The 12,020-nt window shown below is 44.7% G+C and overlaps 1 protein-coding gene across 3 annotated transcripts in view; it reads right to left on the bottom strand.

Annotated features, from left to right (window-relative positions):
• The window catches only part of ankmy1 (ankyrin repeat and MYND domain containing 1), a 140,376-nt gene that overhangs the window by 123,193 nt on the left and 5,163 nt on the right, over positions 1 to 12,020 (bottom strand). For all 3 annotated transcript variants that reach the window (XM_068041357.1, XM_068041358.1, XM_068041359.1), the window contains exons 2-4: positions 11,108 to 11,254; positions 7,051 to 7,520; positions 2,715 to 2,931 (exon numbers count right to left, since the gene is read on the bottom strand). In XM_068041357.1, the coding sequence (XP_067897458.1) occupies positions 2,715 to 2,931; positions 7,051 to 7,520; positions 11,108 to 11,254 (834 nt within the window). The remainder of the gene's footprint in view (positions 1 to 2,714; positions 2,932 to 7,050; positions 7,521 to 11,107; positions 11,255 to 12,020) is intronic.

The raw sequence follows: 12,020 nt of genomic DNA, 5'->3' as shown, positions 1-12,020 counted from the left end.
CACTTTGAACTTCTGGCTGAAGATGGATGCAAATACTTCAGAATTATCTTCTGCACTGATGTGATGGGTTCCCCCATCATTGAGGATAGGGATATTTGTGGAGCCACCTCCTCCAGTTAGTTGTTCAATTGCCCACCACCATTCATGACTGGATGTGGCAGGACTGCAGAGCTTAGATCTGATCTGTTGATTGTAGGATCACTTAGCCCTGTCTATCTTTTGCTGCTTACACTGTTTGGCCTGCAAGTCGTCCTGTGTTGTAGTGTCACCAGGTTGACACCTTATTTTGAGGTATGCCTGGTGCTGCTCCTGGCATGCCCTCCTGCACTCTTCATTGAACCAGAGTTGATCCCCCAGCTTGATGGTAATGGTAGAGTGGGGAATATGCCAGGCCATGTTTTACAAATTTTAGTTGAGTACATTGCTGCTGCTGATGGCCCACAGTGCCCAGTTTTGTACTGCGAGGTCTGTTTGAAATCTATCCCATTTAGCACAGTGATAGTGCCACACAACACGATGGAGGGGATCCTCAATGTGAAGATGGGGTTTTGTCTCCACAAGGATTCTGCAGTGGTCACTTCTACCAATACTGTCATGGGCTGATGCATCTGTAGCAGGCAGATTGGTGAGGACGAGGTCAAGTATATTTTTCCCTCTTGTTGGTTCCCTCACTACCTGCCGCAGACCCAGTCGAGCAGCTCTGTCCTTTCGGACTTGGCCAGCTCGGTCAGTGGCGGTGCTACTGAGCCACTCTTGATGGACATTGAAGTCCCTCACCCAGAGTACATTCTGCACCATTCCCATCCTCAGTGCTTCCTCCAAGTGTTGTTCAACATGGAGGAGTACTGATTCATCAGCTGAGGGGGGGGGGGGTCGTTAGGTGGTAATCAGCAGGATGTTTCCTTGCCCATGTTTGACCTGATGCCATGAGACTTCATGGGGTCTGAAGTCGATGTTGAGGACTCCAAGGGCAACTCCCTCTCGACAGTATACCACTGTGCCATCACCTCTGCTGGGTCTGTCCTACCAGTGGGACAGGACATACCCGGGGATGGTGATGGCGGTGTCTGGCACATTGTCTGTAAGATATAATTTGGTGAGTATGACTATGTCAGGCTGTTGCTTGACTAGTCTGTGGGACAGCTCTCCCAAGTTTGGCACAAGCCCCCAGATGTAAGTAAAGAGGACTTTGCAGGACTGATAGGGTTGGGTTTGCCATTGCCGTTTCCGGTGCCTGGATCGATGCCAGGTGGTCCATCCGGTTTCATTCCTTATTGACTTTGTTGCGGTTTGATACATTTGAGTGGCTTGCTAGGCCATTTAAGAGTCAACCACGTTGCTGTGGGTCTGGAGTCACATGTAGATTGGGTAAGGACAGCAGATTTTCTTCCCTAAAGGGCATTAGTGAACCTGATGGGTTTTTACAACAATTGACAATGGTTTCATGGCCATCATTGGACTAGCTTTTTAAAAAAAAATCCCGATTTATTAACTGAATTTAAATTCCACCTTCGGTGGGATTCGAACCCATGTCCCCAGAGCAATACCCTGGGTCTCTGGGTTACTAGTCTAGTGAAAATACCACTACAAACCTACCTCCCCTGTCTGACCCACTGTACCACCCAGTCCCAGAGTATGAAAGGAGTGTCTGACCCATTGTACCACCCAGTCCCAGAGTGTGAAAGGACAATGTCTGACCCATTGTACCACCCAGTCCCAGAGTATGAAAGGAGTGTCTGACCCATTGTACCACCCAGTCCCAGAGTGTGAAAGGACAATGTCTGACCCATTGTACCACCCAGTCCCAGAGTGTGAAAGGACAATGTCTGACCCACTGTACCACCCAGTCCCAGAGTGTGAAAGGACAATGTCTGACCCACTGTACCACCCAGTCCCAGAGTGTGAAAGGACAATGTCTGACCCATTGTACCACCCAGTCCCAGAGTGTGAAAGGACAATGTCTGACCCACTGTACCACCCAGTCCCAGAGTGTGAAAGGACAATGTCTGACCCACTGTACCACCCAGTCCCAGAGTGTGAAAGGACAATGTCTGACTCAGTGTCTCACCCAGTGTCATTTTCTACTTATAATTATCATTGAAATAAGAGATATATAATTTATTGGAGCCTTTTCAGTAGGTGGTTTTTTAAATGGCTGAAGAATCTGAACCCAAGAGTTTTGTTCTTAAATCGAAGGGCCAAATGGCCTACTCCTGCTCCTATTTTCTATGTTTATGTTTCTTAAATCACACACTATCATAGGGCGGAATGGTAAGAAGGCCTGGGAGCCACTTAAAGCTTATTCCTTTTACATCAACAGATAAAAGTCTCTGGGGCTCCGTGCTTGTGATTGGAGGCCCAGAAAGGACAGCAACTGCCATTATGGAGGCATGCATACCTCAGGGATGTGATAAGGAGCTATATATATGCAAGAAATTTTCTGTTATTTTTGTGGCAAGTCTGCACCGACAAGTCGAACATCAGAAGGCAAGAAATGCTGTCCCAGCATCCATTGCACAATGACAGGTTGACTTGCTGTAACTGAGATCAAGAGCTCCCCAGGTGAGGAGGAAGCCCCTCCCAGTCTAGTGGGTCATTCTTGAGAGTGGCCCCTTGCAGACAGTTTGGTAATACTGCCACTTGGCATGAAAGCTCCACATCCATATTCCAAAGCAAAGTGAAAGACAAAGAAGTTAAGCAGAAACGATACTTACTGAGGCGTTGATCAGTGATGTATGGCCCTGGACATCAGCGACATCCGCACTAACTAACTTGGTTTCGAGAATCTTGCGCACTTTCTCATGGTTCCCTTCTCCGGCTGCAATGATTAGTTGTTCAGAGCTGCATTCCAGGGGCCCTTTTGGACCAAAGTCCTCCCGCTTTCCCTCTATTACAGCTGCGACATTCCACAGGAGTTTTGCCTGAGCATGCCTACAGAACAGTGAATTTGGCACTGTGTTAACAGACTGCGCATTGGTTTCAGGGTTGCCAATTCTGATTGGGTGTGTACCTGGAGGTTACATCACATGACCTTCCACCTCCAACTGCTTCACCTAATCAAACAGTCTCTTTCCTTCCACGCAGCAACACCCCCCCCACCCACCCCCCCCACACCCCACACAGCTTCAATTTTTTTTTAATAACAAAATGAAAACAGAAAATGCTGGAAACACTCAGCAGATCAGGCAGCATTTGTGGAGAACAAAAGACAGTTAACATTTCAGGCCAATCATTGATCATCGATCTGAATCGTTCATTTGGTTTGTCCATCTCCACAGACCTGTTGAGTATTTCCAGCATTTTCTGTTTTTAATTCAGATTTCTAGCACCTGCAGCATTTTGCTTTTAGTTCAATATTTCTATAATGAATAAGCAAGCATGTTTAAAGAAAATGGGAAAAATTGAATGTCCCTGTGATTTTCTTCCTGGTTGTTCCTAGCTTTAGTTCCTGGAGATTCCAGGACAATCCTGGAGGGTTGGCAATCCTAATTGGATGGTAACCCTTCAAGTTATGTACTGTCAAGTTATGTCAATTCAAAGAAGAATCTCAGCATCTGTCATCCTTCTCGAATTTCCTCTACTTTCTTCCGAAGATGTTGACTCCTTATTGGGACGGCCCAAAACTCCGCTCTTGAAACCTCATTCTCGTGGACATTTGTCATCTGTGAACCTACATGGTGAACATTGGGAGGACTATTCTACCATGGGGGTGTCACAATTGAGCACAACCATGTCTTCACCAAAGATTCATTTGTGGTTTCTAGGAGGGGATAGTGATCAGCAGTGGGAGTGGTAGGGGAACCATAGCTAGTCTTCTTAACCTATGGATGTTGAGGCCTAACTGAATCGATTAAGTATGGTCCAGAGGTCAAAACTGGAACATTCTGGCTTCCCTGTCTCTCATGAGCATCCAGTTTCAAATCATTGTCTTTAAAGCCCAGTACAGCTTTGCACCTCCCTACCTCAGCAACTGTTTCCAGCACTTAAATGTCCTCCCTCATCCTTTGGTCCTCTTTCTCAGTGTTGTCTGAGTCTCAATCCAGGGGCTTGAGTGCAAAACCTAAGCTGACACTTCAATGCAGCACTGAGGGAGAGCTGCACTGTTGAAGGTGCTGTCTTTCAGATAAAATATTAAACTGAGGCCCTGTCTGCCCTTGTAAGGGAACATAAAAGATTCCATAGCACTATTTCAGTGAACAGCAGGGGAGTTTTCCTGCTGTCCTGGCCAATATTTCTCTCTCAACCAACTAAAACGGATGATCTGTACATTATCACATTCTGTTTGTGGGACTTTGCTGTGCCTAAATTAGCTGTAGTTTCCTACAGAAGAACTTTGTTGGTTGTAAAATGCGTTGGGACACCCTGGGGTTGTGAAAGACTCTATAGAAATACAAGTCTGTCATTTTTTCTTTCCTTAGCCCCACCATTGGTGGCAACATTTTCAGTCAACTTGGTCCTAGTGTCTTTGTCCTATACCCTCCCTAAATCCCTCTATTTCTCTATCTCCCTTTAAGAAACCTCTTCAAAACTCATCTTTCATGACCTCGCCAGCAATTGTCTCTCCTAAACTCGCGTCCGTGGCTTAGAGTCCACTCCTTTTATTATTTCTGCGCCTTGCGATGTCTTGTAAGTTTAAAGGCTCCACATAAATTCAAGTTGTTTGTTGACTTCACACACACCAAGTGCTGCATTCATGCACTGGGCCAAGAGGGAACCTCAAAATCTTTTGCTGCATATTGTAATCAGGTAGGGAAGTATTTTTCTTAATAAAAGAGAGCAGGCCAGAAACAATGCAATAAATGGAATTTCCGAACCCGGCAATCTCCAGCGATGGGACCAGGTACCAAAAGGTACCTCAGGAATCGCAAGTACAATTTCAAAACTTGTGGGTGACACCAAACTGGGGGTGGTGGGCGGTGTGGGGGGGGGGGGGGGGGTGGTGAGGGGAGCGTAATTAATACAGAGAACGACTGTGACAAAATACAGGATTTTTTAATAAGCTTGCAGCATGGACATATAATTGACAAATGAACTTCAATACAGAGTGCCATGCAGGTACTATGTATTGGTAGAAAGAATATGGAGGCAAAGTACTTCTTGGAAAATAAGAGTTTAAATGGGGCGGTGGAACAGATAGTTCTGGAATCACAGACAATCAAATCATTAAAGGGCGGCAGGTTAATAAGGCCACAAAAAAAAAGAGGACCGGGGTTCATTACTAGAGGGATAGAATTCTAAAACACAGGGCTTGGGAAGGATATCCGGACTCTACCGAGGTCAGGAACGGAAGCAGACTGCCTGAAAATATTGGTTTCCCAACCCCCTTTGCAGGCGTTGGCAGCTAATTGGGCCCATTAAGAGCTTTGTTAAAAGTAAGTTAAGGAGGCTGACTGGAAAATCCCAGTCGGCCTCCAGTTTCCCAATGCGATGGGAAGCTGTTCAACTGCCTGGAGGTGGGAACTCAGGGACAGGCCGGGGTGCCAGCACTCCAGGCAGGCCTACAGGTCCTCTCTGCCTGCCTGGGTGGGGGTGGAGCCAAAGACCGCCCTGTAGATGGATTCCCAATCATAACAGTGGTGGCCTGGGTGCTTTCCCTATTTTTTTATTTACATTTTTAAAGAAAGTGGCTGAGAGGGCACTTTCAGGTTGAAGCTCAGTCACTTAGCATTCATGGCAGCTGGGTGCTCCTCCCAAACTGGAAGGCCTCTGATTGGCCCTCCAGCTTCACGAGCCTACCTACCACTTACCACCCCTAATTGGACAGGGAACCTGTGTCCATGCCAATTAAGGGGGCACCCCGGTCAAAATTCCAACGATTGACTGTTTCCCTTCCCACCCCGGGGGCGGGTTGGGACCTGGAAACAGTCTCAGCTCCTGTTTCCTGCCCCAAAGTGTAAATTCAGCCCCTTAAGCTAAACTTATATAGAACCTTGGTTAGACCACACTTTGAGTAGTGAACAGTTCTGGTCTCCAAATTATAAAAGACATATAGAGGCATGGGAAAAGGTGCCACTAGAATGATACTAAAACTGAGAGGTTCTAACTATCAGGAATGATTCAACAGACTGGGGCTCTTTTCTCTAGAAGACTGATGGGTGACTTGATAGAGGTCTTTAAGATGATGAAAGGGTTTGATAGGATGGACATAAAGAAGATGTTTCCACTTTGGGGCGAATTGGGGTCATAAATATAAGATTGTCACCAGCAAATTCAATCGGGAGTTTAGACAAAATTTTATACCCAGAGAGTGGTGAGAATGTCAAACTCAACTACCACAAGGAGTAGTTGAGGTGAATAACATAGATGCATTTCAGGGGAAGCTAGATAAACACATGAGGAAGAACAGAATAGAATGATATATTGATGGGTGAGATTAAGAAGGGTGGGAAGAGGCTCATGCGGAGCTTAAACACTAGCATAGACCAGTTGAGGTGAATGGCCTGTTTCCGTGCTGTAAGGTACCACACCACAATCCTATCCTTACCAGATCAGACTAGAAGTAATTAAAAAATGCCTTTGCATTTATATAGCACCTTCACCACCTAAGGATGCCCCAAAGCGTTTTACAACTAATGAAGTAGCTTTGAAATGTAGTCACTTTTTTTTTACAGGTATCTTGGTTAAGGGATAATATTGGTCAATACACCAGGGAGAACTCCCCTACTCTTCTTTAGGATATTGCCATTGGAGGGCAGACGGGACCACGGTCTAACGTTCCATCCAAAAGACAGCACCTCCAACAGTGCAGCTCTCCCTCAGCACGACACTGAAGTGCCAGCTTAGATTTTGTGCTCACATGGAGAGGTTGGGGGTGGGTGGGCTGAGTGGAAGCAAAGCTGCAAAGGCAAGTCAGTGCCAGGCCTCTTCTGCATACTTGCCAAAGTGAGGCGCTGCATTGACAGAAAGCTGGGAGTAGATTACTTGCCTGTCCTCCTGTTGCCTGGTGGAAAGGAGAAAAACTTGCACAGTTGAGAAAGACATGGACAAAGTGTGTACATCATATCATACTGATATATGGCCAGCATTCCAGAATAATCTACACAGATATACCTATGTCTATGGATGTGTATCTGAATTTTAACCAGCAAAGGAGTTCGGTTTATACTGGTCAGTTGATCTGTGTGGTCCTCATCGACCAACTCTTCTTCTTGGAAGAAATATCTGTCACCTTCTCTCCTGTAAGAGCGAGTGAGGGGCAAGTGGTCAGCATCATTGGAATAAGTCTCAATCTCCGCAGGCAGAGTGTAGTTGTCATCAAAGAGGAACTTTTTGTAAGGGTAGAAAAATGGGTCTTCTTTGGGATCAGTTCTCCAGAAGTACTTCTCCTTGTAGGCTTTTATTAGGACGACATACTCTTTTGTGTCAGACTGGTATGCTGGGTAATTCTTCATCGTGAAGGCTCCTGGGATTGCAGTACAAAGCCTGATGAGGTGATTTCGATACCATAGGCCCACATCTTGACGGCCGTTGGGATAGGTCAACACCCCAGGTCCAAAACGCTCATCGGCTTTATAAAGCCCCTAAACCATGAAGAAAAAGAAAGTTTCCAGGTTACAGAGGGTGCAATATGGAGCAGAAGAGCAATGAACAGTGTATTAAAATGGTCTACCTTACCTCTAATGGAGGGAGACAGAAAGTAGAAAACTACAGGCCAGTTAGCTTAATATCTGTCACAGGGAAAATGTTACAAGCTATTATTAAATGCGGTATACCTAGAAAGATTCAAGGTAATCAGGCAGAGTCAACATGGTTTTGTGAAAGGGAAATCATGTTTAACCAACTTATTGGAGTTCTTTGATGAAGTAACATGTGCTGTGGATAAAGGGGCACCGGTGGAGGCACTGTACTTAGATTTCCAGAAGGCATTTGATAAGGTGCCACATCAAAAGTTATTGTGGAAAATAAAAGCTCATGGTATCAGGGGTAACATTTTGGCATGGCTAGCTAACACCAGACTTGTTCCTGGGATAGCGGGACTGTCCTATGAAGAGAGATTGGGGAAACTGGGCCTGTATTATCTAGAGTTTCGAAGAATGAGAGGTGATTTCATTGAAACCTATAAAGTACTTAAAGGGATAGACAGGGTAGATGCAGGTAAGCTGTTTCCCCTGGTTGGGGAGCCTAGGATCAGGGGACACAATTTCAAAATAAGGGGGAAACCACTTAGGACCAAGATGAGGAGAAATTTCTTTACTCAAAGAGTTGTGAATCTTTGGAATTCTCAACCCCAGAGGGCGTTGGAAGCTCAGTCATTCAGTATGTTTAAAGCAGAGATTGACAGATAGCTAAATACCAATGACATAAAGGGATATGGGGATAGTGTGGGAAAAAGTCACTGAAGTGTATGATCAGCCATGACTATATTGAATGGCGGAGTAGGCTCGATGGGCTGAATGGCCTACTCTTGCTCCTATATTCCTAACAGGAAACAGAGTAGGCATAAATGGGTCATTTTATGGTTGGCAAGATGTAACGAGTGACGTGTCACAGGGATCAGTGCTCTGGGGCCTCAACTTTTTACATTTCATATAAATGACTTGGATGAAGGGATAACACAAAGATAGGTAGGAAAGTAAGTTGTGGAGAGGACATAAGGAGGCTACAAATGGATATAGAGAGGTTAAGTGAGTGGGCAAAGATCTGGCAAATGGAGTATAATGTGGGAAAATGTGTCCATTTTGGCAGGAAGAATAAAAAAGAAGCATATTATCTAAATGGTGAGAGATTGCAGAGCTCTGAGATGCAGCGAGATCTGGGTGTCCTAGTGCATGAATCGCAAAAGGATAGAATGCAGGTACAGCAAATAATTAGGAAAACTAATAGAATGTTATCATTTATTGCAAGGGGAATTGAATACAAAAGTAGGGAGGGTATGCTTCAGTTATACAGGGCATTTGTGAGACCACATCTGGAGTACTGTGTACTGTATTAGTCTCATTATTTAAGGAAGCATTTGAAGCAGTTCAGAGAAGGTTTACGAGACTAATACCTCAAATAGGCGGTTGCCTTAAGAGGAAGGATTGGACAGGCTATGCTTGTATCCGCTGGAGTTTAGAAGCGTAAGAAGTGACTTGATTGAAACATATAGGATTCTGAGGGGTCTCGGTGTCTGGGCAAATAGGAGCACTACATCAGGAAAAATAGTGCTGGATCACCAGGATAGGTGGGTTGCATGTGACCCACAGACTCTAGTTTTTGTCAGCCCTACACTGGAACCTTGATTGCTACACTACTGCACAGGTCGCCGAGTGGCTAGTGTAATACACAACAATGCATCAATCCTGAAATGATCCAGGAAAAGCATGACGTAGGGAGGAATAGGCCACTGAGCGGGAATGGATTGAGATGTTGGGGTGTGGGTTGTGCAAACCTCCCAGTTTGGGGAATACAGTAAATAGTCAGGGAGGAAATGGCAGAGCAGCTCAACAAAGACTACCCTTGCTTAATAGTAATCACCCACACTAACAACTGTGCATGCATAGACCTTGGCCAGACACTGTTTGTTACATCTACGTGGAATTATACAGAACTTACATCACAGAAAAAGGCCATTCGGCCAACCAGTCCATGCTGGTGTTTGTGCTCCAAATGAGTCTTCTCTTACCTTACTTCATTTCACTTTATAAACAGAACCTTAAATTCCTTTCTCCCTCATATACTTATCTAGCTTACTTTTAAATGCCTCAACTACTCCATGTGGTAGCGAGTTCCACATTGTCACCCGCAGTTCTGATGGTCACTGACCGGAAATGTTACCTCTGCTTCTCTCTCCATTGATGCTGCCTGACCTGCTGAGTATTACCAGTACTTTCTGTTTTTATTTCATATTTCCAGCATCTGCAGTATTTTGCTTTTATCTAAGTAAAGAGGTTTCTCCTGAATTCCTTATTGGATTTATTATTGCCCCTAGTTTTGGACTTCCACACAAGTAAAAACATCTTCTCTACACCTACTCTATTGAACCCCTTCAGAATTTTAATGATCTCTATCACGTTTCCCCTCAACCATCTGCTTTGGAATTCTATTCCCCTTGAAATGAACCCTAGTGCTTTGCATTTTTATCGTTTTTCGGCCTGCATCGTTACTTTTAATTATTTTTAAATCTGTGCCCCTGATCCTTTTGTTCCTCTACCCCAGTTCTGAGTCCAGAGTCCATATCATTTCTGTAAATGGTGAACAACTGGGGTCCCAGCACCAATCCCTGTGCAACATCATTTCTCATCTTCCACCAAGTCTGACCTTTAATCCCTGTTTTCTCTTTTGTAACCAGTTTGCTATTTATTTCCCTGATTCTACATGATCTGACATTAGTCATGAGTCCACTAGTGATACCTTATCAAAGGCCTTTTGAAGATCCAAGTATATTACATCCATTGCAATGCGCTTGCCTACTCTTTCTGTTACTTCTTTAAATAACTCAATAAGATTGGTCAAACATGACCTTCCCATTTGAAAACCATGCTGACTACTCTATTACATATTTGGTTTTGAAATTTTTCCTATGACATTATTGAGCAAAAGTTCCATTATCTTTCCTACATTAAGCTAACTGATCTATAGTTCTTTGGACTAGTTCTGTCTCCCTTGTTATATATAGGAATCACATTAGCTGAGTGCCAGTCCTCTGGCACTATTCCCTTTAACCACCATTTACAACCTGAAACATTCATTCCCTCCAACACCGATGCACCGGGTTTACAGTGTGCATTATCCACAGGATGCACTGCAGCAATTTGCCAAGACTTCCACAGCAGCACCTCCCAAACCCACGACCTCTATCATCTAGTAGGACAAGGGCAGCAGGTACATGGGAACACCACCACCTGAAACTTCCCCTCCAAGTCACACACCATCGTTGCTGGGTTAAAATCCTGGAACTACACTGTGGGAGCACCTAAGCTACATGGACTGCAGTGGTTCAAGATGGAAGCTCACCATCATGTTTTCAAGGGCAACCAGAGATGGGCAATAAGCACTGGCCTTGGCTGCAGTGACTAGATATGGAGAATGAATAATGAGAAAATAACCACTGCTGCCATGCCTGCCTTGCCTTCAAGAAAATTGTTTCACACTTTCTTTCTCTCCACGTGTTGAAGTTATTGAATACCTGGAATATGGAGCCATCCTTCATTTCTAAGGTCCCATATCCATCTTTGCGATCCAGGTAAAACATTCCTGTGAATTTGGTCCCATCTGGCCAGATATAGGTCCCATTTCCATGGCGATGATCTTTGTAGAACTGCCCTATATAATACTGCAATCAGAAAACACACAGGGTCTTCTTAGGTGATACCACTCAAGGAAAGAAGAAAACAGTCGTTGAATTGTTTGGATGGGGGGAGATGAAGCCAACTTCAGAGCACAGAAGGACACGAGACGGGGAAATGCAGTACAACATTGCAATTATGTGGGATGGTTTTCTGACATCAGGTCATCAGCCTGGAGTCTCATCTCCGTACTGCAACTGCAGCATCCACAATGCAGCAACATTTCCACTCACTTCAAATAGAGGTTGGAAAACAATCCACACTGTGTGCTCCCATTGGGCAGGTTTGAGAGTACAAACCCCATTAACTAATCCTTAACATCATATGAGGCCTTCTCCACTTATAACCCAGCCCTCAAGGCAGAAACCCATGCTGGTTTTGAACAGCAGCTGGAAACACAACAATAACAACTTGTAGTTATCTAGTGCCTTTAACGTAGTGAAACATCCCACAGCACTTGGCAGGAGCTTTAACAAACAAAATTTGACACCAAGCCACAAAATGAGGTATCAGGGCAGATGACCAAAAGCTTGACCGAAGAGGTAGGTCTTAAGGGGTGTGTTAAAGGAGAAAAGTGAGGGAGAGAGGAGGAGAAGTAAAGGGAGAGAATTCCAGAGGTTAGGGCCTAGACAGCTGAAGGCATGGTTACCAATGGTGGAACAACTGAAATTGGGGATGATCAAGAGCCCAGAACTGGAGGAGTGTAGATATTGTGAAGGATTGTAGGACTGGAGGTGATTATGGAGATAGGAA

The sequence above is a fragment of the Heterodontus francisci genome, chromosome 11, assembly GCF_036365525.1.
Source record: "Heterodontus francisci isolate sHetFra1 chromosome 11, sHetFra1.hap1, whole genome shotgun sequence".
In the NCBI taxonomy this organism is placed as follows: domain Eukaryota; kingdom Metazoa; phylum Chordata; class Chondrichthyes; order Heterodontiformes; family Heterodontidae; genus Heterodontus; species Heterodontus francisci.
This window is presented reverse-complemented; position numbering and strand designations above follow the sequence as displayed.